Source organism: Etheostoma cragini, chromosome 6 (genome assembly GCF_013103735.1).
Source record: "Etheostoma cragini isolate CJK2018 chromosome 6, CSU_Ecrag_1.0, whole genome shotgun sequence".
Taxonomy (NCBI): Eukaryota; Metazoa; Chordata; class Actinopteri; order Perciformes; family Percidae; genus Etheostoma; species Etheostoma cragini.
Window position 1 is genome coordinate 24188458 of NC_048412.1, and position 27154 is coordinate 24215611.

General features: G+C 40.3%; 1 protein-coding gene across 2 annotated transcripts; it reads right to left on the bottom strand.

Moving 5' to 3' along the window:
- Positions 1 to 4538: 4538 nt before the first annotated feature.
- Positions 4539 to 27154, bottom strand: phf1 (PHD finger protein 1). Of its 2 annotated transcripts, none has more exons than XM_034873310.1 (15): positions 26969 to 27154; positions 24421 to 24499; positions 24171 to 24252; positions 23398 to 23484; positions 21002 to 21096; positions 20319 to 20467; positions 19191 to 19286; positions 14648 to 14716; positions 13864 to 13987; positions 13066 to 13133; positions 12402 to 12539; positions 10228 to 10306; positions 8677 to 8792; positions 8180 to 8266; positions 4539 to 7639 (listed from the first exon to the last, which is right to left on the bottom strand). In XM_034873310.1, exons 2-15 carry the CDS (start codon positions 24496 to 24498, stop codon positions 7231 to 7233), a joined length of 1677 nt encoding a protein of 558 aa, XP_034729201.1. In that variant the 5' UTR covers position 24499; positions 26969 to 27154; the 3' UTR covers positions 4539 to 7230. The 2 variants fall into 2 exon arrangements, with proteins under 2 accessions (XP_034729201.1, XP_034729200.1); XM_034873309.1 differs by lacking the exon at positions 26969 to 27154 and adding an exon at positions 25152 to 25950.

Below are 27154 nucleotides of genomic sequence, written 5' to 3' on the forward strand. Positions count from 1 at the left end.
GGCACGCTGCTGTTGTGGTGTGAGGGTGAAACACGAGTGAGTGAGTGGGTGAGTGTGTTTGAGAGGGAGAGAAAGAGAGAGAGGGGGGTGGAAGACTGAGCACGCGCGAACTGTGTGCACGTTTCCCAATATCTATCTTTAGCCTATGTATTTTACATTTTGTGCTCACCTCATGGAAACATAAATAATAACGTTGCAGTGAGTGTAACCCACTGTAGGCTACTGCTACAGGCTACAGTAGGCTATGGAGTGCGTGTGTTCATTGCTTCTAATGTGGCTTTGTGACTTTTACAAACCGTAATTTACAAATTTAGCAAAAATACAGCCTACGTTACTTCCTATCTCGTGTTTTAATCAGGGTACTACAGGTGGTAGACTAACGTTATAGAATCTAAAAACTGATGGTAAAACTCTTACAGACCTGTTGAAAACAATATAATTAGCCCACTGCTTCTCCAAACGCTTCTGATAATATCTTTAATTGATAAAATATTCTGGTATTAAAGTCGGATTTTACTTGACTACACTAACGTGTGTTTCTAAGAGGCAAAACCATGCGACTCTGGATTTGTGATGCACATCCTTAACACAGGAACTTCATCAAGGAGCCAAAATGGCGCCCTGCGCTGGACTATGTTGCCTTTAGTTGACGTGAGATAAAGTTAAGCTAGTAAGCACAACCCTACGCTATTCCGTCTGGCGTTCATGCTAGCGTAGTGTAGCCACAGACGTTTAGGGTATGTAAAATAAAAACATAGCCTTTCTAATAAACTGTCAGCAACAGGTAGTCTCTGACAAAGGTGGGCTTTTGCACCTGCAGCGGTACATTTTCATGATAGCTCTAATAAAGTTAGCCTACATATACAACTTTGGCTAATGTTGGCTAATTTACAGGTACTTACATTACTGAAGCGCATGTGTCTTCCTGCTCCTGTTCCTGCTCCAAAGACATGGCTGTTGTGATTGTGTTAAATCCCCAAAGCAAACCGAGCCAGAATTCTACCTTTTGGCGTAATTTTCAACCAAAAGCACGTGAACAGGTATATCTATGGTGTAGGCTATCTTCACTTCTCCACCCCATAGCTTCAGAGACCGTTGAATGCAGCACAGTGCAGCATCTGCCTTTGGTCTAAATCTTAAGGTGTGGTCGCCACCTTGTGGTCACAATGCGCAGCTGCAGGTGAAGCTGGGGCGTTGAGTCTAATTCAACCCATAATCTTTTTCTTTTTTAAAGATAATTTGTTGGGGGGGTTTCCCTTTATTTGTGGCAGGGGAGAGACAGGAAAGGGGGATTATATGCACCAAAGGGCCACAGGTCGGATTCAAACCCGAGCCACTGCAGGACTCAGCCTACATGGGGCAAACGCTATTACTTGGTGAGCTAGACCAGAGGCCGTCCCACATAATGTTTTTCTTAACTCAAAAAAACTATCCTGCACATAGACTGTGCATAACCACAGATACAAACAAGGTGCTCAACTGGCAAAATAAAATAATAATAACAAAAATTACCCTAGTCTACTTAATTTCAATTATATTCCTAATCTAACACACCTGTGCACCTGTCACTTGTCATAAAGTAGACAAAGCACAGGGGTTACTAAGAAAATTACCAATGGATCTGTATTATTAAAGTGTCCATGTATGACAGTGAGCCAGCACAATACAAGGAGCCTAAAACCAAAAGCAGCTCAATAGAATTCATTAGTTTTATTCACACCTGTGTTCTACTGTGAAGTATCAAACTGCTATTTTTTCTTCTTCTAAGGCCTATTGACATGCCTTCAGAAGATGATCACAGGACTAAAGAAGTGAATTTTCTCACAAATGTTTAATAAACCCATACTTTAAACCCATTTTGACACAAAAAGACACCTATATAGCCTATCGATTGTTGTTGCTTCTACTTTTTGGAAATACAACATGTCACGTAAATATCACAGAGATATAGCGAGTAGGGCCTATTCATCTTTGGAGTCATTACTTAGCATTTCCATTCATCTTGAAAACTAATTATAACTGGCACAAACACAAAATAAACATCTGTCTTTCATGTTGGCAGCAGTAGTACATTTTCTGCCAAAAAAAGTAGTTCATCTTTCCTACAGGACACATTTGGCTGGGAGGTAATTTGTCATCCCCATCAGACTAATTTAGAGGGATTCTCACCAACGTTGTTTGATTACCACCTACAGTGGAAGTGATCAATGACCAATGAAAACAGCTCAGCCTACGTCTACTTCTGTTTAAAAGGGAAAACGCTCACCCATTTCTCAGAGGTGATGTCTGTATATAGTTATTAGCCTATGAAAATAGCATCTTCAAATCCTTTTTGGAGTCTTTTATAGATTAAATAGTTCAGCCTATATGTTTAACAGGAACCTCAGAACCCTCTACCTCTTAAAACTGAATACCGGTAAATGTAAAATAAAGAGGAAAGCTGTGAGGAATATTTTAAGGGATTGTTTCTCTTAAAAAAAAAAACTCATACCTAGCATTAAGACAATCCACAAAAAAAACAAAAATGAAAGTAGTTGATGTTTTTTAAGAATCCCTAAAACTAAAATATACAATTAAATCCCTATTATAAAAATGAATCCATTATTTTATCCATTAATTAACCCCAAAATTGCATTGTATGCCTAATTGGAAAAAAGTAATGTACTTAAATTTAAACTTTATTGATATTGTCCCTAAGAAGCAATTTGTAAGACAATCAGACACACAGCACAACAAAAAGAAATCCACATTAAGTGGGACACTGAATAATAAGCACATGGAATACAATTGGACAAATGAAGGTGTAAGCTAGTTACCTGTAATGTTACGTTGTGGCCTACATTTTCAGGCATCATTCTAAAAATACTTTAATTTCTACTTTAATAGGCATCCATTAAAAGGCCAGGTTAACTGGATAATTTGTAGCCTATTATATAAGAAAGGAAAAACAGACAAACAAAGAAATTCAGACTGAAGCTTCATCAGAGAAGCAAATCTTCCAGACTGAAACCTGTTGACACTGACACACTGAACAGTCTACTCTTCTCTGTGTGACATTCCGGTCATGTCAGAGTCCTGGGAGTTTAAGTGGTAGAGCAACTGCTCCCCACTCTGAAGGTTGTGTGTTCAAGTAGCATTTTCCTTCTGTCAACCCTCAGAAAACGATGTCTCTTTTTTATGAAAAGTCTGCAAAGCCTAACCAACTAAACCAGGATCAGTCTGTTTCATAAAGACGACAGTTCTCAGAGTCACACGTTTGGTTCAACTTGTGAAGTGACTCTTATCTCAGCTGAAATGTATCGGGGCCGCAGAGTTTCATGAATGAAGAGCACACTTATATTTTGGGAATGCTTAATTCAGAACAGGACAACTGATGTAAATGTATTGACACTATACTATTTACTGTATTTATTTGGCGCTTTTCTAGTCTTAACAACTACTCAAAGCACTTTTGCATCATACAGGATGTTAAAGACCAGGGGAAAACTCGGGGTTCAGTGTTTTGCCCACTTTGACATGACTGCAGGCAGGCAACCGATCTACCACTGAGCCACAGCCGCCTTCTACTGATGCCTGAAGTTGTGTGACAAAAATAAATTCAAACTATATTCTTACTACAATGCTTTTTCTGAACTCTTTGACAGCATCCCATGGTTTTTATCTTCAAATAAAACTGGCTCAGGTGTCATTATGCAACCTACAGTATGCATGGAACGTACACATGATGAAAAATGGCACCAGAATCAGTTCCATTCGCTGATGAAGACAAGGGGTAATGGTCGAAAGCTCAGAAAAAACTAGTAAGTGGACCTTGAGTTGAGATTTTGTCACACGTACCAATCCCAAAGTCAAGAATGAACTTCCGTGTGTGACGTTGTTCTACTTGGCCTCCTAATATATCAACTGAAGAGGTTTTTTGTGTCTTGCTTCATTCACTTGAACTATTTGCAAGTTATTGTGTATTTTTATTATGCTCTATTCCCAGTTGAGTCAGAGTTCACAATCCTGGTTTGGGCTTTGCTGGGTAGATAGACAGTGTATCAAATTATTAATTAGATGTAAATAAAACTAAATACATAATATTTGGACATCGGAATTTCAAGAGTTTTGAACATATTGCGTTAGATAATATTGAAATAGAAAGAGTGTATGATAACAGATCACAGGAGTTGTCAGAGATCACAAATGCTGGAAAGTTGTCTTGTGTTGTACTGGGTTATATAGTGTATACTTATTTTCTGTAACTTTCATTTTTGTATTAAAGAATATAATTTCATGTAAAAAGGGTAGGTATAATAAGCTCAGGTTTCAGCCTACACCTTTTAGTATATGTATATTACTATAAGTATTCTTGTTTGTTGTTTCTTGTCTGTACATTTTTTTATTTTGTTTGTGGAAGTAAAATCATTAATGTTTTTTTGTGTATGTTATCCGTGTACAGACTGTTATGAGTTACAGATGTCCAGAAAATAAATAAACTAAACTAAACCTGTATGTGCTAATAGATCTTTTTTTTAAACACACATTTTATGAGGTTATTTTTTATTTTTTATTATTCATGTTACATATTAGGTGTCAACGCAGAGTATACATGTACAAACATAATTTCTCCAAAAATACATCAAACTGAACTCGGACTTGACTACTAATCAGAAAAAAAGAAGACTACCTCTACCAAAATAAATAATGTTCCTTAATGTTGATGTCTTTATTTCCTCCTCTTTTTTTCCTTTTAAACAAATCGGGTCGAGTTCCACCTCGAGTACAACCTCTAACAAGCACTTGACGGGTATAGACATACCATAGAAAACACACAAATACATTCATCACCTACAACGGTTCAACACACCCCTTCCTAAAGAACTACAGTCAAATAGTCACGGAGGAGGATGAAAATTGCAATCAACGTAATTTAACTTGCCTGAAATGTACGCAAGGAGATAACTGAACAGAGAGGTCGGTATTTAAACAAAATCAGAGAGTTTTGCATTGGTGTGATAAGAACGGTATAAATGGTGTATTTGTCTTTTGCTTTTTGAACTAAACCTGTAATACAGTCTTTCCTGAAAGATAAAACTGACAAATGTATATGTTGTGTGAGTTTTATCGAACAGATTGCTGAAATAAACCTCTGTATAAAATATAAACTCTTTTTTTGCACCACAGTATTCTAGATTTATGTAACCTGTTTGCACAAAGATAAATTCCAACTTCAGCACCTCACTTTATCTCAAGAAGCACATCTGAGAAGAAGTCAGGCCTTGACTTATAAATGCCATGTTGTACCTTCTAAATGATAGACTGTTATTATAGACCTGGAAAAAACTATGGGTTTAAGTTTAAGTCGGGCCCATTAGAGTCTTCTTTACCTGTACTGTTACTTTGAACGTAAGGATTGAACTCCATACGACATTGAAACCTATCCTGGACCTGAAGTGGACCTTTAGTGGATCTTTATGACATCTAACACCCATAAAAAAAATTAAAAAAAGAATCAAAATGATTTCCATCCTGATAACTTCAAACAGACATTTCAGTAACATGTAAATTTCTTTTTTGTTGTTTGTTTGGAATGTACAGTAACATCACAGTCCTGTTCTGATTTAAAAAAAACTTGACTCAACATTATAACTGGTCTTTGTTTCTCCATGTAGTTGTATCTGGCAACTGATAAAGAGCCATCCTCTTGTTTAGTAGCAATATGGCCTCGTTCATCTATCTGTCGTCTGATTGGTTGACTCAGGTCGGCAGACCAATCGGCAGGTACACAACCCGTATAGGCACTATGCAACCACATCAAAAATAAAATAAAAGTTATTCGATCATAGCAATATATTGTGAATATATAATTCTATCTATAAAACAAAAGCCGTCTTGTGGCTCCTATTTCTAATACGTACAGTAGTCTAAATGTAAATTATGTATGACCAAATCTAACATAACAAATAAGTAACCGCGTCATAAAGTGTATACAATCTCCTATTAACATACTGCAATGAGAGAAAATATTTAAAATCTCCAGATAATTTGTTGACAAAGCCAAAAAGAGCTGGCGTCTGAGCAGAAGACAGGGCTCAACCACTACTGTCATAGTGCCCTTAAGCAAGGCATTAACCTACCATTTGTATGGCCAAAAATACTGTACAAGACGGACTGTCCTGCTCGGTCTGATCCTGGCCAATAAAAGGTAACTGCTTTTTTTTGTTCAGCAGCTGGCAGCCACCACCCAGCTGTCTTCATGCCTCACTGTTTATTTTCTGGGCCACTTTACTCACTGAACTCCACGTGAACATTAACGTTATCAGTTGATCAATGGGCAATTATAAAAGGGACAGCTGATGGAAGTGTGCTGCTGGCCGCTGGCTGTGGAACGTGCTCATCCCTTGGACATCCATATCAAATATCGGGGGATTTTGTTATTTTTTAAAGAACCAAGAAGTTAAATCTTAAACTTTCTGCGTATTTAAAGTACCTACTAAGCATTGATATTGTGATTTGAGTCAGATCATTCAGACGTATAGATTACTACACTAAATTTAACAATTACTAACAAACTTTTTTACTTTTTTTACTAACAATTTTTTTACAACCAAGCTTTAGATAATAACAGTTTGGACAGTATAATATATATAAATGTTTATAGTTCAATGAAAAAAAAAGTGTGTTTTCCAAAATGTCCACCTATTATTTTAAATTAGCAGTATGCTGTCTAAATGACAGGCGGTAGAGGTTTACTGTTTTTTGTGGAATTTTAAATTGCATAGCAATACATTTTGCGCACTTATTTTTTCTCTACTGAAAAAGCAGTAAGATTTAGTTTTTTTATTTCTTGTACTTCACTGTTCCTTATCTACAGTGCTGTACATCAAAATACCAGTACAATTAAAGACATGCTCTTGTTGTTTTCCAAAGATTTACAAATCATCCGGAGGATTAAATATCTTCCCTTATCACCATTAAACATGATAAATGCAAAGGCATATTCCAAAGTTAACAGTACAAATATCAGAGAAACACTAGCAAAGAGGGACATTTAGTAACGAGTAGTGAGTTAACAATGATGTAGAATAGAGGTGATACTATAAGAGCAACCTGGATTAGCAATGTGTAGAGAATTTTTTTGTCCTTTTTTCTTTTTTTTGTACTTCAAACACTGCCACACCTTACATACACAGTATTCCTGTGGCAACTTCAAAACAGTCATTGCGTCTCAAGTTTACTCACTTTGTGTCAGTACAAATTCACGTTCTCCCACTCTACAAGGTACTGCACCTTTCCGTCTGGCGTGACGCGTCTCGCCAAGATCCTCACTGCCTCCCCTCCTCCCCAGCTCCTGGCCACTGTCCCGTCCCCGCCTCCAACTACCATCCCCCCGCCTCCTCCTCCTCCACCGCCACCCCCACCTCCTCCGCCTCCTCCACCTACGCCACCTCCTCCGCCCATACTGGCCTGGTATGGGGGCATATCACATAGGAAGAGGGGCTCCAGCTGCTTCTGCCCCGGCTGGTGTTGGTGACTGTGTTGGTGGTTATGTTGGTGGTTGTGTTGGTGTTGGTGGGAGTGGTGATGGTGATGGTTGCCATTGGCGTTGAGGGGGTATGGGAAGCAAGGCGGCACTACTCTGCAGGTGTCCTCGACGCTAGGAGAAGAGATAGAGAAGCACAGGAGTCAGGAACAGCGATCAAATCAGGTTGGTGTGGTTCACCATCTCAAGCACACAGCAAGGGCTTGCTACACATACAGTTGTATAACTAACCTCAAAACATGTACAGCCTTAACCAGGGAACCATTTGTAAAAAAAGAAGAAAAGAAAAAGTGGGGATGTTTTTTGATCATGCACAATAAAACACGCAGGAATGAAATCCCCCAAATCAATTCCATGGATACACATGTTGTGCCACTCGGCCAGCCATGGCAAAACATTTATGTATTGTCTTAAAGTTTTAATTAAAAAAATCTCAAGTTGAAATATTTTGCCTTTTTTTACAAGGATATTTTATCTAATGTGGAAGAAAACATGTAAATCAGCTGTAAGTTCGCTGAAATGTCCTTAGTTCTCATCCTGTATATGGTGAAAAGTGAAAAAGAGCTCAAAAGTAAGGTAACTGAAGGTCTGGTTGTGACTTTAGAAAAGTCTAGAAGGAGTTACTACAAATGAGCATGAGAGATGAGTAAAAACCTGTTGAAGTGATGGAGACTCCTGGAGAGTGCATTATTCCCGTTGTAGGTGGTGTGGTACAGGGCATACATCCGCTTGGGAGGAGAGCTGTGGACCGAATGCAACAGTTAAAGACAACATAAATAAAAATAAAAAATAATCTCCCATCCTGATAAAAAACCAAAATCAAACTAAAAAAAAAGGTTTTGTGGTTATGGGCCGGACAAGACTAGTCACTGTAGCTGGCCAAGAAATAGTACAAGGTGTTTTCTAGTTTTTATGCTATGCTAAGCTAACCGCCTCCTGGCCTTGTCTTCATATTTAACCAAAATACATAAAAGTGGTCTTTAAAATCTGTATAAAATCGATCTAATCTATCTATCTAATGATAACTATCATTAAATGAATGTCAGTTAATGGTTTGCTAACGGCGGGTGAGTGCTTGGTAGCATTAAAATGGCGCCATAGGAACGACGCTTCGTGGATGCTCGCTCACCCCTTTGGTAAAACCCCCTTACCTCAAACTAAGCTCCTCCTCTGACTTCCTGGAGTTGTAAAGGCTGGTCCCTCCCATGTAGCCATGGCAACATGGCAGCAGCTCAATGGGGTTGGCAGCGACTGGGGGTGGACAAGCCTGGGCACAGGAGACACACACAGGTCAGCTTGGGCCTGGATGCCAACTTCATACCAGGAGTCAATCAAGCGCTGATACCTCTGTGCTCAGACATGCGCAAAGTTAATTGTGCAAAATGGAACATTCCGTTTTGTGATACATACTGTATGTCTAGAAAAAGGCTTGCAAACTTAAAACTAGAATGAAAACATTTTGAAAACAGACTTTATATATAATTTTTGTTTATTTTTTAGAGTTTGAAGTCCATGGGCAGATATGGACAGATATGTGTATATAAATCTACACCAATATTAATTAGGGATGTGAGTCGCATCATCAGACACAGCCATAGGATATTAAATGTATCACCTCCATAGCACATCCTATGGAGCTGGCTGGTTAGTGAGGCAGCTCGCCTGACACACAGACTCACGACCCATGAAAAGTAAAAACACCAGAGCATCATCAGAGTAATCAATCACTGGAAATGTCATCCGGAGGGACGCCACCTAAAGGTTGTTGCATTTGTCATCGCTAGACTGTGACATTTGGCACCACACTTCGACCATTATCATCCCCTTCTCCGGCATTGCTATTAGGATGGAGGATTATTATTCAGTGGCCTTAGTCGACGTCTGTGCCTTTAAATGGATGTGCTCTGTCAATGCTGTACTGCCAAGGTGCCAGCGCCACCTGGCCAAACTGTAATCGACTGCAAAGTGCACTTGGAAGTGATCCCAGGCTACACATATCAGCATTCCTTCCCATCTCACTTTCCCCCACGACAACGAACCTGCTCCTCCAAGACAGACGGAGATTAGCATCAATCAGAGGGGCACAATGGGGCCTGGATGTGCCAGAGTGAAAACAAGTGCTTTTTGGAAGGCATTGTTCCAGGATTGCTGTGTGCACATACACAGATCAGAGTGTTGTGTAGGAGGACACAGTACAATGAGAATTCAACGTTAAGAAAGCTGTGTAAAAATAGTAACTGCCAATGTGATGTTGCCTGTTTCATTGTGATCCGCTGGGAATTGGGTTTGATGATCATGATAAATGTGGTGCTGAACTGCAGCTGTTGATGAAATACATGAGCGGGTTTTTTGTGCAGCCAATCATGTATTTGAATCATAAATTTTAACTGAGCCAAACACACAACACGTCATCTCTCCCACTATACCATTACTCTAACAAAAGCCTCTAAAGCATCAGCAGGCATTAAAGTACAGCAAAAAAAGAGAAGGAAAATACTGAGACACCGAGCTGCGCTGGGTGTTAAGAAAACAGACGGATGCAGACTGCGAAATGAACCTTCGTCAGAGCGTCTGACTGACAGGTTATTTGGGCCGCAGAAAGCTGTTTACCTGGACGCCTAAAAAAAATAAAAAAAATAATCAGAGCGGTTTTGTAGCCCAGACCTTCCTACTCGCCCTGAGCTCGAGACAGAGGCACTGACCTGTGTCTCCATGATGCGACGCTTTGATTTGCGTGACTCTGGCCCCCCCACTCTCCTCTGGCAGGGTAATGACAACGGGCTGAAGTGAACAAAAACACACATAAATTAAAATACAAGCAAAAACACACACATGCAGTCCAAATGTGCATTGTTCAGTGTGTCTCCATACACTCCAGTGAGATGATAAACGGAATGATTTGGCTTTATTATATATTATTAAAACAGTTTATATATATATATGAGCCCAACATCATCAGCAGCAACACTTACACCTTAACACCTTAATTTCACTCATTCCCTATCTTCTTCTTTTGCTCAAAAATGAACTTGTGTCCTGCAGCTTGTCTCTTTAAAACGTCATTTTGCTCTAATTTGAGCTGTACAGGTTGTAGGAATTTAAATGCATGTTTTGTCTTGGCGGCCACGCTAAAGAAAAGACCACAGAGTCTTTAATATCAAAAGGGTTTATCCTCGTAGTAGCATAAATGTGTTTAGAAAATTGTGTGGTGATTGGAGCGTTTTGGTGGGCATGCCACATTACCAAAATGTCCCCAGTTTGATTCTAGCCAGGGACCTTTGTTGCATGCCATACCATTCTTATATTTTGGGGTTTTCCTTCAGCCTTTTGACTGACAAATGTCCAACAAATGCAAAAATACAAAAAAATGATCTTTAAAAAAAGTGCACGGAAATCTTATCACTTGATTAATCAGATATCTTGTGTAGGTATGTTGAAGTTTTGGCCTAATGGTGACACCAAAGATAAGGCGAAAGGGTTTACCTTCTGGAGAGCATTCATGTTGTCAGTAAATCTTGTCTCATCTGCCCTTTAGAATAGTTATTGTGGGAATATTGGAGTGTTGGTTTAGCCTCTGCAAGCTGTGAATATCCAGTGTTAAGGAATTATGATTCCTTGAGTTTTATTGATTATCATTTGTAAATTTTTCTGTATGCACTGTGTTCAAAACTGTCTCCTCTCTGTGCTATGAGACTGAGATCCTGTCGGAGGCCCATGTAGAGGTTTTGTTTACTGTGACGACAGGTGCAAAGGTGTCGAAATCCTCGTATGTATGTCATACCTGGTGAATAAAGTTGAATCTGATTCTGAGTATAAAATAACTATGTTTCTCTGTGTTCTTTGAGAGATGCTGGGGAAAACAGATCGGGGGTGAGACCTTGTTACCACTCCTTGGTAAGTTCCCCAGTGATTAATTACATAAAACATTTGCAATATTCACCTTCGATCATCTCTGTGTTTCTCTGTATATTGAGTTTGATTATGTATTTGACTATTAAGTATCCCTGGAGAGGTCAGAAGGTCTCCATAGCACCAGCTTATTTAAAGAAAATCCTAATTAGTTTTGGAACCCCATTTAGTCTGGATCATACAGTTGAAGACGTTGTTGGTCGAGAATGAAATGTTGACCTGATATGTCAGGGGTTCATGTAAATCAGTGATCAATGTCAGATTGCCTTTGGATTATTTACTACTTGTTACCAGTTCAGTTGAGAAAATATACATGTAGACAGTGGATTATTTCCTGAAAAAGGGACAAACTAATATGTGTTGCCTCTGATGAAGCCATCTAGACATTGTCCATTTGGGAAGATGCAAACTGACTTCACTCTAGTGAAACAGAACATCTCACATTCCTGTCAGGAAGAGGGGCGAAGCCTAAAGTGTCTCTTGCTGACTACAGGAAACTTGCAGCGTGGATCTATTTGGATGAGCAAGAAACTAGAAGATAAATTACTGAAGATATAATTATATTCCATGTAAGAAAAAGTGTATTCCAGACACTCAAATACCGGTAATATGATTTTTGTTCCCTGTAATCCTACTCCCCTGCAAATTATTCCATTGTAATTCAGCCAAATCTGAAAATTATGTAAAATGAAAAGTGTGTCTATGAAAGACTACAGTACATGTGCACACACACACACACTAACACACACACACACACACTGTAGTATGTACAAATGAAAGATGACAGCACACAGGGGTATTAATGCTCTTTTAGGAGAATATTAAGACACTGATACTTTTGCTGGCATGTGAAAATTGCAGCCCTTTGATTCACAAGTTAATTGTTCATGCGTAATGACTATATGCCCAGTGGGAACCCCAGAGCTGTTATTGAGATAAGAGCTGAAAAGAGAGACTCTGTCCTTACTCTGACCTTCTCCTATGCGTGATGTTGATAGGGGGGTCGGTGATGAGCGGCGACGAATCGGACGTCAGCGGAGGGGGAGCTCGAACCTGAAGCCCAAAAAGACACTTCTTCTTCTTGATCTCCTTTCCAGAGACAAACCTGGGACGACGGTAAAGAAACAGCTTGTACAGCTTAGTGTTGGTACTTAAAATATATCATCACCAAATGTGTGTATTCCCCCCATTACTCCTCTCTGATGCTAATAAAGGATTCAACGCTGTGTAACAAAATGTACTTATTCTCTTCATACAAAAGTAGTCTCATGAACATTACAGTGATTGTGTAATTAAGTATACATAATCAGAGCATACTTTTTTGCAAAGTTCAATGAAAACCCACTAAGATTAATTGGACCTCTACACTGGAAGTTGTGATTTAATACCAACTTGTGTCCTTTTCTAACAAGACAAAACAAGCACCAAAAAGTGTTCAATTTCATCTGCTCTAATTGGCAGTTACATTATATTCAAAGTCACACATTTCATCTAATTCATTGCAGCCTGCATGTCCAACACCCCAAACTACGCAGCACTAAGAAGACCCCTCTATTCATAGCGAGCGGCTACTCATTAATCCAGTCATGTGTGGTCGGTGTTTATTCTTCTCATCATATGCAATGACATACCTGTCCTTGTGAGAGTTGAGAGCGTTGAGGAGATTGTGACAGCGGTCTTGCCTTGGCGTGTCAGAGAGCTAGTGGACAAACAGGAATGGACAAAAAAATCAAAGCTGTGTTTACACAGTTGACAGCCCTCAGACAGAAAACCTTTAATGCATAGAACACTTTCATTTTGCAGTAGCTGACAGCAATAATTCTGATATGGGAAAGTACAGCACGGCTAAGAAAAAGAAAACTGCTGCCATCTGATGACAGGACAAATGATACATTTAAAAACATATCTACAAAACAGCTTAAAGGAGAACCCAAACCCTCAGATAGATGTAAAGGAACTGCTCAGGTAATTCCCCCTGGTGCGTCCCTCTTTCACCTCTACTTTTATCCTTATTCTCCTGTTTATTCTCTGTGGAACTGGTGATATCACAACTTTGTGCATTAGCACTCTAGTTTGAGGATTTGTCAAAACTCATTTATGTCTGCAATCGCCAGGGGGTAGCCTAGATGGTGAGATTGTGGAGTTGCGGAGAAGAAATATAAAACTATACTGTATGTATACAGTATTTACTGGTGGGTACAGCTGCCAAAAAGTTTAAGAACCACTGAACAAGATCATAAAAATTATGTTAAATGCAGTTCTTCAACTTAGTTGTGTTCCTCTTTAAGCTGACGTAGAGGTCATACTTGTTTTACTTCCCATTTTTGACTTTAATGGCTGATAATAGGCTTTAACTCTCCAATACTAAAAAGGCTGGCAGCATTTCACATGTATTTCATCATGGTGCTTGAACGAGGAAATATCAATACCGCTCCTAGAAGCAACGACTCCCAATTCTCATTGGTGAAGGACAGGATTTCATGGTCAAAATCAAAGTATTTCCTCTTGCAGCACAGCGAGAGATGGTAGAGCACTAAATGAGCCAAATCCATCCTGCATTTAAAAAGAAGATAACAACAAACAGGTCAAATACAAAAACAAATTTCACTGGAGAACTATTTTTTGAATATTCTTCACATATTTGAAATAAATTTCAAAATTTGTGAGCCTGGTTGGATTTACCACATTTTTATTACAATATATGGACTGTTTTATATAGCGCTTTTCTGTTCTTAACAACTACTCAAAGCACTTATACAAGGTACAGGAACCGTTCACCATTCACACACTGTGGCCGAGGGTGCCGTACAAAGTGCCACCTGCTCATCAGATAAACACTCACACATTTCACTCCAAAGGCGCAGCATTGGGGGAAACTCGGTGTTCAGTGTCTTGCCCAAGGACACTTTGACATGGGACTGCAGGGCCAGGGATTGAACCACAAACCTTAGCAGGCAACCACTCTGGTACTGAGCCACAGCCGTGCCAATATGATTACATAATCGGCAATATCAATCTAGGCTGTGTTCTTGAGTGGAGTTGCACTGACTAATGCAAAACATTTTGGAACTAAAACAAAAATACTTTAAAATGTGATTGACGAAGTAAGTTTTAACTTTAGATGTTATTTATAATGCTCTTAAATAACCACTGTGTGAAACTGTTATGTTTTTGCTGAAAACTTATCAGTAAAGGGTTAACTGTTAACATCACCAGGTCATGGGTAGCCTTTGGATGGTCTCTGGTCCCTTTGTACATACTGAGCACTGGAACTGATAAAACCTAAAGAGACACATGGAAAAAATGAAATTAGCATGTGACTGTGAAATATCATTTATCCTTTAATGAGTGTCATCTTTTATTTTGGCTTGGTCCTTTGTGCTGCTTGGTTCTTTCGGTGAATGATTGTAAAGATTTACAAAGAATATGCGTATGGCATTTACTATCTAACTGGGACGTTTCGGGACAGATTGTGACAGGTTTGCTGGGGACAGAAAAAACGTTACACATGGCGATTCACTGGTAACAGCAAGTTACGTTTCAGCGTGTCCAGCTAATATAAAAAGCTCACATTACTGTATTGTGTCAACTGTTACCTCCTTTCAATATTTCATGTGGCGTTTTCTTTTTCGCAGGGTGCAAATGTTCCTTCCCGAGACCATTTAGCAGATCCACCGTCGCTGCGTCTGAGCTTTGCGCCGCCCAAGACGTTTGTGATAGGTTTAAAGACATGCAAACAACCCAGAGCGTTTATTTTCTCCTATCCTAGAATGGGTGTGGTGGAGGCAGACCCTTCTCCACAGCGTTGTGGAGAAAGGTCTGGCAATGTGAGACTAGTGTTGGGGTAAGAGATATAAGTAGGTAAGTAACACTTTATTTATATAGTGCTTTCAAAAACACTCAGTTTCAAAGTGCTTCACACACACACGTGAAATACATATGAAGAAATAAATCAAAAGAAACACGAGTTACAAAATAAAGTTAAAAAATACAAAATTAAATTAAATATAAAATACAGCATAAAGAGATTCAGCAGACCTAAGAGACTGAGGGAGAAGATCCCAAAGAGTTGGAGCTAAAATAGCAAAGGCACGATCGCCTTTGGTAGTTGGAGAAAGGATTGGATAAAAGACCATGAATCGAGGATCTGAGTGGGCGTGTAGGTGAGTGAGGAACAAGGGAGAGGTGGGAAGATATTAATGTAACCCATATGAAATATAGGGCTGCTAAACCCGTATTTGTTGTTTAGAGATGCAGTTTCAAAGCGGAGTGCGTTTGGCATAGTGTGACTGGAATACGCATTGAACGGTACCTAAAGTCCCCACTTTTGTAGCGGGGGTTATGTATGAATTCAACACCTAGACAAGCTGACAGTAGATTCACAGCTACGAACTGAACAAAGCATTTTCCGGTATAAAAAGCAATGAAACAGCTCCAAGTACTTGATTAATTCAGTCATATTAAATAGTTTTGGTTTTAATACGTTGCTCTTTTATTAGGTCACAAGCTTTGAACATATTAGATACAATGCCTGTCGCGCTATAAATGTCTTTGAACTCTGGTTGGTTTTATGTTGAGTAGCAGAATTACTGACGAACTGAAGGATGGCAAGCCTTGCCCAGCAGATCTGTGGACAGTGTTAGATATGGTGAGCCAGCCATAAAGACCTGTCACAGAGGACTTGGATTCACAGCTTCATTCATTCTGACACCGATAAGAAATACCATTAACCTAACCGGGTAGTAGTATTAGAACTTGACATTGAACACACACATCCAGATGTGTGTTTCCCCCCAAGACTGAACTCTCCCTCTCTCTCTTGGAGGTTGAACAATTCTTCTTCAACACAGAGGACCAATATAGTTGGAACACCCAACTCAAAAAGGGACCTAATTACTTTAATTAAGAGCCTTATTTTATTTGCGGTTTTGTAGTAAATGCTGTGAATGTTTAGGTTTATTTGTGGTGACAAGCATTAAAATTGTCAACTGTTAACCCAACCCTTCTATTCCAAGTGTACTCTCCTATAGAACCTAGAGTGATGTAAGTGTCTCATCGATCCAATCAGGGTAGGCCCAGAGGTGCAACTTTAACTGCGTGAAAAAATATTTTTTCACATACTTTTTAACCTTTTAGTCCAAATTATTCATATACACTGGGATTTTTCCCCCTTTGCCTTCCTTGGTGTCTGTATGTCTCTCTTCTCTAGATAGTTCATCATATAAATCAACCTGAACTGAAAATAAACAGACAGGTGTGAAGGTTTAACTATAATAACATTCTCTTCCAGGTGACCCTGAAACTCAGCTATCACCACAACGTGTGCATCCGTCCTGCTATATGTTGGCTCAAGGGCATCGGGGAAGATGAAGCGCAGACACAGGATGACGGCAGCACATGCTTACTATTCCAACTGTGAACTCGGTCTTCACTCTTCCTCCATCACCTGCTCAGCAGATGTTGTACCAATCCTGCCTCGCTCTCCCCGACTGTCAGTCTAAATCTAATCCGCCCCCCCACCCCCCTCAGACAGGTTCGGCAATAACAAGGTGTCGGGGTTGGTGTAGAACCCAGTCGGCTAACACAGATGGTTAATGACAATAATGACTTAATGGATGGATACATTTTATTACACGCGTGACATGCAGCCTATCAAACTGCACTGCGATCAGCTTCTTGCATATCCTCCCGACATCACATCCTAACAACTACTGAAGAGGTGATATGTCTGCTCTGCTGTGTGTCCCTTTGCTCTGAGTGTGCGAGGATGTCAGCGAACGCATTAACATGCACATTAATTATTTTTGCTTAAGCTAATTAAGGAAGTTCTCTGACAAGTGAAGCTGTCATGTATGCCATCTGATTATCTTAATCAGACCGGAATCTACTGCTGAGACAAGTTGCGTCTTAAATGTGCTGCTTTTCTGATCCTGTACCTGTTACTGTCTATGTTTTGATTCTGAAAGATCTGTCAGCCATCTAGCTCTCAAAAACTCAAAAATGTGCTGTTTTTGCTGGACTCACAGCGGCCAAGAGAATGATTGCAACCCGTTGGAAACCACCTAATGACTTGTCTATTCGTAAATGGACCCTTTCCTTGCTGGATGTCATATATATACTGTATATATATAACGGCTTGCATAGGTGGAACCCTGGGAAAGACTTTGGACTCTTGGCTCACCATTGCTGAATCCTTGAAATCCAGGCTGTAGATTTGTGCCACAACCTTCTCACTTCTATCTGTGCGTGTGTTTGGTTCCTTTGTTCTTTTGCCGGTCTCCCTGTCAATGTCTCTTGTTTGTTTGTGTGTTTGTCTGTGTCTGTTTCTGTGTGTCTGGTTTGTGATCTGCAGACATTGTTCTTGCTGTTGTGTTGTTGTGTCTCCCTCCATCCCGTATTTCCTCTCTTTGTTTTGGAGGGAAACATTTGATCGCAACAAAGGACTGAGGAAAAGGGGCACTGTGCCTTCTTTGGTGTGTGTACTTTTCTGTATGTTGTGATCTGGACCTAATATGATCACAAAAAAGTGCTGCTTTTCTGAGTTTTATCAGAATATAAACTGATTATAAACTTTGGAGTTTTTAAATTTGGGTTGGGTGAAACAGGCAATTTGAACATGTCACCTCTGACTGAGAAATTGTGATGGGTGTTTTTGTTCAATATTTTCTGACATTTTATAGATTACATAAGTAATCAAATAATCAAATATGTTGAAATTGTTGACAGATCATTTGAAAACAATACATTTTCTGCTCAATCTAACTTGAATATTGTATCTAACAAAGTCAACATGTGAGCAGTAGACCAATACAAAAAAATCAATGCAAACCAGGTCAACCGAGAAGTAACATCAATCACATCAAAACACAATCCCAATATTAGATCCTGACTTATATATTGGTAAGATATTATTGGCTAATATTGAATTATAACAAATATAATTAAAAAAATGTCTTGCAGGTTACATTTATATGCCTTTCTCCTCCCTTATTTTTCTTAATTTTTCTTAAAAGAAATCTGTTCATGTTAAAAGTTTGTGGAAAAAAGACGATATCACGTAATGCTATTAATAATAATAATATCAGATTGTATATTTATATTTATACTCACAAATATTGATATCTGCATCAAAAATGTAGCCCAGAATAAATCAATCTAGCTCTACTAAATACTGTCTTAAAAGTCCTAGAGTTTAAGGGTGCATATGAACATCCAATCAGATACATTCATACCTAGGGCTCGGTACAAAATTCCATACTTTGTAGACTCTGACCGCACTGCCTCTAAAGTATCGATAATCAAAAAATGCCATTGTTATTCAATACCCAATTTCAATACCTAAGGTATTATAAAGTAAACCTCATCAGAGTCAGTGAGCCAATAAGCATGCAAAATGCTTCTACCGAGATCTAATAATGTTTGGGATTGGCTGCCTAACGTTATACATTGTAGAGACACACAGGAAAAACTCAACGTTACGCATAGAGACGGGGCTCAAGGAGCAGGAGCTGAAAAATAAAAAATAAAGATTTGAGCCATAATGTGTAATGTTTTAATTTCTTTTTGTTTTAGAAAATTGTAATCGTAAAAAGTATTGTTTAGGAACGGTAATCAAAGTCACAGTATTGGATTTTTTAACGATACCCAACCCTATACATACCTTTATATTTATTGTCATGACAACATTATAATTCTGAATATTAAGAATCCAGAGTTTTTTACAGTATTGCATTTTACATAATGCTCAGTAACGCACCTGTCTCCATACAGCAATGGTTTGGTCAGACATTGTGTGCAGGCCTCGTGGAACCACTGACCACAGCTTCCACACTGCAACATCTTCAGGTTCCACCTGCAGTCCAACAACACAAAAACATCAAGAGACTTTACACACATGGATGAATGGATGTGTCTAACGTCTGTCACCAGACACACTTGTATTTATGCATAAATAATTGAGAGAAGACAGAAGGCTGATGGCTGGAGCAGACAGTTCTCATTTTCTGAGCTGAAATGTGTCTTCAGGTGTAAAGTCCCACCGGATCCTACTACGCATACAAATATGGCAGTTGGGAGTTTGTTATATACTTATTTATGTGCCAGTTGGGTGGGGTTTAACAAATAACACAAACAAGAGTGCGACATCAGCAAAACACAATAAAAGGAATGCAAATACATTAGAAATGAAGAAAAAAAAAAACGTGTAATGGGGACAAACACTAAACTTGAGATCTCGACTTTCATAGAGGAAAAGAAGAACAAGAACGGAAGAAGAAGAAGAAGAAGAAGAAGAAGAAGAAGAAGACAAAAAAGTAGCCTACTAGGCACAAACACTAAACTTGAAATCTCAAATTTGAAAGTCAAGATGTTTTTTTTTCCTACATGAAAGTCCCGATCTGGACATTCATGTACACAAAGCAGGAAAAAAAAATCTTGTTTGCTTTTTCGCCCCTCCATGTCAAAGTCAATATCTCGCAAATAAAACTCGAGATCTCGCAGAACAAAGTCAAGATCACGCAAAAGCGTTAGTCCCCAGTGCATGTATTATTTTTGGGGGGGCTCCTCGTTTTTCCTCCATGTTACCTACGGGGCTCTGTAAGAAAGAGAGTTTGGTGCACTTTTCTTTGGGATTGACAACTTACCTGACAGTATCAGAACTGATGCAGTGAACATCTCTCACATATAAAACCCAGAAAGTCAAAACAAACTCAGAAGAATCCTGCTAATACGCTTCGACATATGTCTGATATGCTGCATGCAATTTGCAAATAATCCACAAGATGACGTTGATTTAGATGAGATCAAGCTTTTCAAAGAAAATGCCTAATGTTTACAACTTGAACTGTACATTCAAACTTAAACTGGCCTCTGCAGTGTCACTCACTCTCCAGGTCCGGCACAGTAGCAGTAGCACTGTTGCTGATTGGTCAGATGCTGTGGGTCCCAGTCTAAAGACGACAGCTGGTAGGGAAGCCGGAGTTTCATAAATTGCATGAGCCGGGCGAAGCGTCCCCGTTTGAGTGCACCGCCTCTCTGAAAACACAAGTTTGGGAAAGAGAACTGATTGGTCGGTGACCGCACAAATCACTCTCATGTCAAAGCGAGGAGGGAGATGGATCACATTCGATGGGGAGAAAGCAATTCTTCTCATTTTATTGTAGGTCAGCTGTGAGAGATAGTGTCCGGAGCAGTCAAAGTCTGGACAATGAGCTATGGACATTGACCGATTGACAATTAACCGGGTGCTTTCTCATCTCATATGTACAGAACTGGAGCATGTGTGATTGATTGATTTTAAATGTACTTCACTCAACTTTGGCGAAGATTTTCAGCTTCATAACTATTGATTCTTTATGATTTCTTTTACACAATGTAGAACATCTCATATTGAAGTCAATACTCAAGGAATTAGCGTGATATTGCTTCAAAAAAAAACATTTTCTGCTGTACATAACAATAAAGTGGCAGAGAAAGCCTGATAATATTTGAATGGATTTCTCCTATATTATATACACACTGAATGTTTTTTCCCAAGACTATGTGAGACGGAGAGATTAGCAGCCTGACCTTGGTTGCAACTGCAAAGACACATTGTCGACATATCCACGAATCGCTGTCAGCTTCCGGTTCGATGGTTGGCGTGTGGCACTCTGAATGATAACCTGTAATGGAAGGAGGAGGCAGAGCGTTTAATTCGTGTTTACGAGACAGACAGCCGGAGTGACAATAATGGCAGAGCAGCTCCATGTTTAGTGCTCTGCTGGTTTGGTTCAGCAGCGTGCAACACATTTTACTATAGCATTTAGGATGCATCTAGGGAGCCCGGATATGTTTGTCTTCTTTTTTCTCAGAAGAAACATATTGGTCTGACAGAGCCGTGAAGACACGGACTTCAGTATATTTTATTTCATCGTTTTAAAGTCTCCCTCCACTCAAAAGTTGGATTTATTTACACTTAATTCACTTGGGTGTTTAACCTTCACATTGCAGAATGAGGTGTGTGCAGAGTTTAACACCAGAAAGCTGTTTTCACATTCTCTGTTCTCACTCACTAAATCTGAGTTTAAAGGTCTCATGACATGGTTCTCTTTGGATGCTTTTATACAGACCTTAGTGGTCCCTAATACTGTATCTAAAGTCTCTTTCCCAAAATTACAGCCCCTAGAGCCAGTCACACAATGAGCTTTCCTTAGTATGTGCCATTTCTGAGTATGTAGCTTTTGAGGAGGAGAAAGGGGGGGGGGGGGGGGGGGGGGGGGGGGGGGGGGGGGGGGGGGGGGGGGGGGGGCATTGACCGACTGCCACTTTTCTCATTTGAACGCCACGATGTCTCTCTCTCATGGGCAGGCCACATTCTCTGGGAAGGAAAAGCAAAGAAAGGGGAGGTAACCTTGCCCCTTATGACCTCAAGGGGCAAGATTCCAGAAGCCAATGCACACAACACTGAGAGTGGACCTTACAGTCAAGTAGGAGACATATTGTGTCTTGTTTTGAAGTGGATAATATTTGCTAGGGCTTTAACGACATGGAAAATAAAACCCAAATCGCAGTGAGAAGGCAGAATTGCGACAGACCCCTTCAACTCCCAGGGGTATCCTTCCCGTCCAGATCCAATACTACCACATCTTTAAATTACTATTAGTAGTAGTCCTTTTGTGGTTTCTTCCTGTTGTCTCTGGTAAATTTAGCTAATTGTAAAGATGGCTAAAAGTGAAAGAGGGGGCACCGGTAAAGCTAACGGAGGTGTAAAGTTACAAATGGCCGCTGTTCTGACTTGGGTGCCAGGGTCTGTGTCCCGACGGTTCAGTAAACTGCCGTTAGCGTCCTTAGCTCCGGGGTTAAGAGATGACCGGGATGGTTTCTAGCTGGCCGGGGGCCGAGTGTGGATGTGTCCACGAGCCGGAGCTGTTATCAGCTTTCATCCCGACTGAAGCCTCGCTGTGGCGAGAGACTGAGGTGTGCTAGGTAGTTAAATATCTGTTAGATTAGTCGTCTTTCTGTACAGTTAACTGATGCATTCGAGAGTTCGCCCAGAGTTGTTAACTTTGGTCAAAACAATCATACTAAAAATGTCTGAGCATGTTGAAAAGTGTCGTAATCTTATGTTACCAACCAAGAGCTATATTTGCATTAGCATTAGCATTAGTTACTTGTCAACTAGCACCTTTACAGTAGGCGCCAAAGCACTTTTCCTATTCGGCCCCCCTACAAGTTGGGAGTGGAATTATCCATATTTGTTAACATAATTTGTATGTCTCATTCAAACGAGTTAATGAACCACTGAAATGATTTTGGAAACATTATATTAAATTATAAAAGAATTTTTGGTGTTGGATCGATCGATATTGAAATCAATCAATATTAATAAATAAGGCATCTGTTGTAATCTACAGTAACTATGTTGCAAAGTGGGATAAAACAATGATAAAACAATGCCATGTGGCGGACAAAAACTTGGAGGGATCTCGATTTCAAGGATTTTTGGGTCACAACTCAACAAACCAAACCCTGGGTTTGGTGTATCGTGACAGCCCTAGTATTTGCACATTCATATAGATTTTTCACTGAGGGAGAAGGAGCAGGTGGGTTTTAAGAATTTTTATGACATAATTAATATTTTCAGTGGAAAATCCGAATAAGACACAAATCACTATTCAATGCAGAGTATTTTTTAAAACATGTCCCGAGGGGATTTTTTTAATTATCAAGCAGCCCATGTAAAGACATCTAGTGGCATTTACGTCTATGAATTAAGCTCCATGTCTCTGGGCATCTTATTCATTTTCATTCCAGCCAGGATGCAGGTGCAACAATTCATATCTGTCATTTACGATAGATGGTCGTTGTTGTGTTTTAAAACAGCACCGCTGTTATTTACCATACAGTGTCAAATCTTCAAGGTCAGTGCAAAAACGGGTGGAGAACCAGCGCTTGACGGCATATGATGAGGCATGCTTCCTTACCGTGGCGACATTTGAGACAATTTATGAGAGGTTCTTTAAGAGGCGGAGCGTCACAAATACAGCAAACTTCTTCCACTCCAGCAGCGACTGAGGCAAACAGAGGAAGCAAAGAGAGGGAGGGCAAGGGAGGAAATATGTGAAAGAGGAAGACAGAGAGAGAGAAAGAGAGAGCAGTCAAAGGCATTAATTTATGTATATTGATTCACATCCTTGCCACCTCATTGATTCCAGTGTCTCCTGCACCCTTTCACATTTCACTTCATTTGACGGACGGATATTCAGCCTGGTCCTAACAAGCGACCAACTTCCCTCTGCGCTTGATGCTAGAATAAATGTGGGGGCCATTTCCCTTGAGAATCATTAGTCTAATAAATTCATAAATAGACTCTAATATACCAATTACATCCCAATGTACCCCGATCAGAACTCTCAGGCTACTTGGCATCATAACCTTGAACGTGAGTGTAATTTCTTTTCTGCATTTTTCTTGGAGTGCCAATTCAGAGATCCAGAGACAAAGGGTACAATAAATTAAAAAGTTGTAAGCTCACAGGGAGAAATAATGAGAAACGGATCCCTACGACTGCTCAGGCAAAGTTTCAGAGTTGAAACAAACACCTTTAGTTTGAGTTCAGCGGAACATCTGTGCGTTCAAAAACTCCATATACGAACGTTTTGTAACCTTAGAAACACAGAGTGCTCCCAACAGGGAGCTATTTAACTCTTGTAGCTGACGGGTGAGGGAGAAAAAAAAAAAAAAGAGTTCTTCTTACATGAGTGAATGTCCTTTCTCAGTACCCAGAACTCCGAGTTGTCCTCAAATCTCACCAGACAACATTGCTTGACTCCGTCTACCTGATAGGGAGATAGCAGGTGAGTGAGAATGATTGACAAAACTAAATGGAAGTCTTTTTCAAAAATCCAGGCCAACACACACACACTGACACACACTACACACACACAAACACACACACTCAAAAGTCTTTCTGCCACTCACACATACACACTCCAACATGCACTTACTCTTTTCACATTGCCGAGGTACAGTAGTCCATCACTCCATCGAGCCAACACATCATCTCCTTCACTTACTCCCCCCATCCTGAGAAGAGAGACAGAGAGGGGGGTTGAGAGAGAGGGAGAGAGACAGAGAGAGAGAGAGAGCAGGGCTCATGTGAAATGGAAATCCGATTTATTCGCTGAATACTTTGCTGCCATTGCTGACAGAGGGGTTTATGGCCCCGGCATTTCGGCTGGCTCTCAGACAGGCGGGCTTCGGTGCAAAGGGGTTAAAATCCTCCTCCCCCCCCCTCCCTCCTTCTAGATCAGAGCATAACGACAGCCTGTATCCTCCACACACTAAAAGATGTGAGTGAGTACACAACCAGAGAGCAAGACAAATGATTACTGCACACATGAAACGGACACGCACACACACACAGAAAAAACACTGCATGATGACTGCTGCAATACAGTTTGATTGAATGAGCGAAGATCACTGTGCAGCTACTTGAAGCATCTGCTAGGCACTTTGCTGTTTTCTTCTTCTCTCCTAACAGCTTAAAAACTTAAATAGATGCATGAAAGGACTGTGCAGGCATTATCTTGTGCAGGTTAAGCATTTGTTCCAGTGCATGCACTCAAGTCAAGACAGACGCAGCAGGATACATAACAGTGCATGTAGCCTTTTGTGTATCAATAGAGAAATCAGGCAAATTGTACAGTAAGCTGTGCCGGTGAAGGGTAGCCTATACCTGTCAAGTCGAACTCCTTTCCGTCGGGGTCACAGTGATTCCTGTGCAGGCTGGACATGAAATGCCCTCATCTGCTGTGAATCTCCGCTGCCCAATTACTGCCCACTCGGATGCGCAGCCTGCGTGCTTGCAAAAAGTGGATGGTGTGCATGCATGTCCCTGTCTGTGCCAAGCGCTTGTGTGTGTGTGTGTGTGTGTGTGTGTGTGTGTGTGTGTGTGTGTGTGTGTGTGTGTCAGTCAAGCCGTCAGCGAGAAGGGGGGGGGGCGACTGGCTGTCCGTCCGTCTCTAGTTTGTCCGTCCTCCGCGATGCCGTTTCGTCATGTCCCCGTCTCTTTTGCTCTCCTATCCCCCTCTCCGCCACCACCTATTGATGCTATTAAGGCGGGATTGTCAGAGCAGCATCGGAATCAAGCCGCCAGAGACGCCATCATCCCTACCTCTCGCTCTCGACCGACTTGTTGTGACGCAGACATAAAACACCGAGATAGAGTGGGAGGGAGATACTGATTGAGGGGGATCCAGATGTGTGTGTGCGTGTGTGTGTGTGTGTATGTGTAGGGAGGAGGGGGGGTCATCCACGGCGAGAGCACCTTTCCCGTCTGAGAGACTGACCCTAAATCGTTTTGACAAGGTGGGATTGTGATGTCTGGCAGCAGGAGTGAGGGATGGCGGTGCGCTAAAAGCCAGCGGAAGCAGCGCGCCAGCGACATGGGCCAATTAAGTGGCCAATTAATGACTTTAGCCGCCTCATTAATTTGGCTCCAACAAGAGGAACCGGCCAAGTTTAGGAAATCCGTGGAGAAAAGTTTTTAAACTGAAATGCCCGGGCAAGCAGCTCCGACCACTTTAACTGGCCTTTATACAATATAAATTATTTGCCTTAATGACCTTAACTGGTTATTATTGTCTAATATCTAATGGTTGGAATGGGGAGAATACGGATGGTTTGGTGTGATGGAGAGCTTTTTTCGTTTGTCTGTCAGTATGTATATATATGTATGTATGTGTGGAAGTATGTGTGTGTATGTATGTATGTTGTGATGTTTTGTTAATTGTCATGTCTAACGCTGAGTGTACTGTATATTTTGCCTTTGAGGACCCCCTCGAAAACGAGATAATTTCAGTTGCCTCTGTCTTACCAAACGTAGGCTAAAGGAATTAAGGTGGTGGTTTTGCTTTATAAAAAAAAAAGGAAATGAGTGAACATCCCATTACTCCTACAATAAAGCAGCTTTAGAATGCCACCATAGAAATGTCACTGCAGATTCTCTGGAATAATGAGCTCACAAATGTGAATCACATCTGACAATATAGGCTAGTTCTCTTCCTTAAAAATGCATTTCCTTACAACAAATGATACAATTGTAAATGTAGAACAGCCTTTCCAGTCCTCTTTGCTGAAAATACTAGAAGCCAACTCCAAAGTGGACAAATACCACATCTGCAGGACAGAAGAGATGTGACATCTAGAGGGACATATGTCCTCTGACACGACATCCGGGACGCAAGTTAACGTGTGATTGAAAATATTGTTCACACAGAACAAGTATGGCTCACACCAACTCAAGTCACGCATAAAAGATAATAGCCATAAACAATGCAGGAAGCTATTTTTAGTGCAGCATTCAGCATTAAGACATTAAGATCCAGTCATAAACCAAATACGCACATAGTTTGATATTAAATGACAAAAAAAAAACATTTACTGCTTTATAACGACGAACACGAGGCCCAAACTGCTACAACAGAGTCCCAGACACACTTTTAAATTTGAACCCTTCCAAATCCAGCATAATGTCCAGTAGATAATACTTACAGTCAAGGCGCTCTGGAGGAATACCACGTTTTGGCTTCAGGCACATGCGTCCAAGGCAAGCCAGGGTTTTGTTTGTTTATTGTTGTGTCTTTTCTTGTTTATTGATGTCTAACATATTACTCACACCAGTCATGCGAAGCGTGTGGTAACACCGCCGTGCGGTTCAAAATGGCCCCTGGCAGATTA

Coding starts and splice junctions, on each gene's coding strand:
- phf1 (XM_034873310.1), bottom strand. CDS start 24,498: ATGGGGGGAGTAAGTGAAGGAGATGATGTGTTGGCTCGATGGAGTGAT. Junction 14,717..19,190: donor CCATTGCTGTATGGAGACAG/GTGCGTTACTGA, acceptor GTGTCTCTTTAG/GTTTTATCAGTTCCAGTGCT. Junction 8,267..8,676: donor GAGGAGGAGCTTAGTTTGAG/GTAAGGGGGTTT, acceptor TTCGGTCCACAG/CTCTCCTCCCAAGCGGATGT.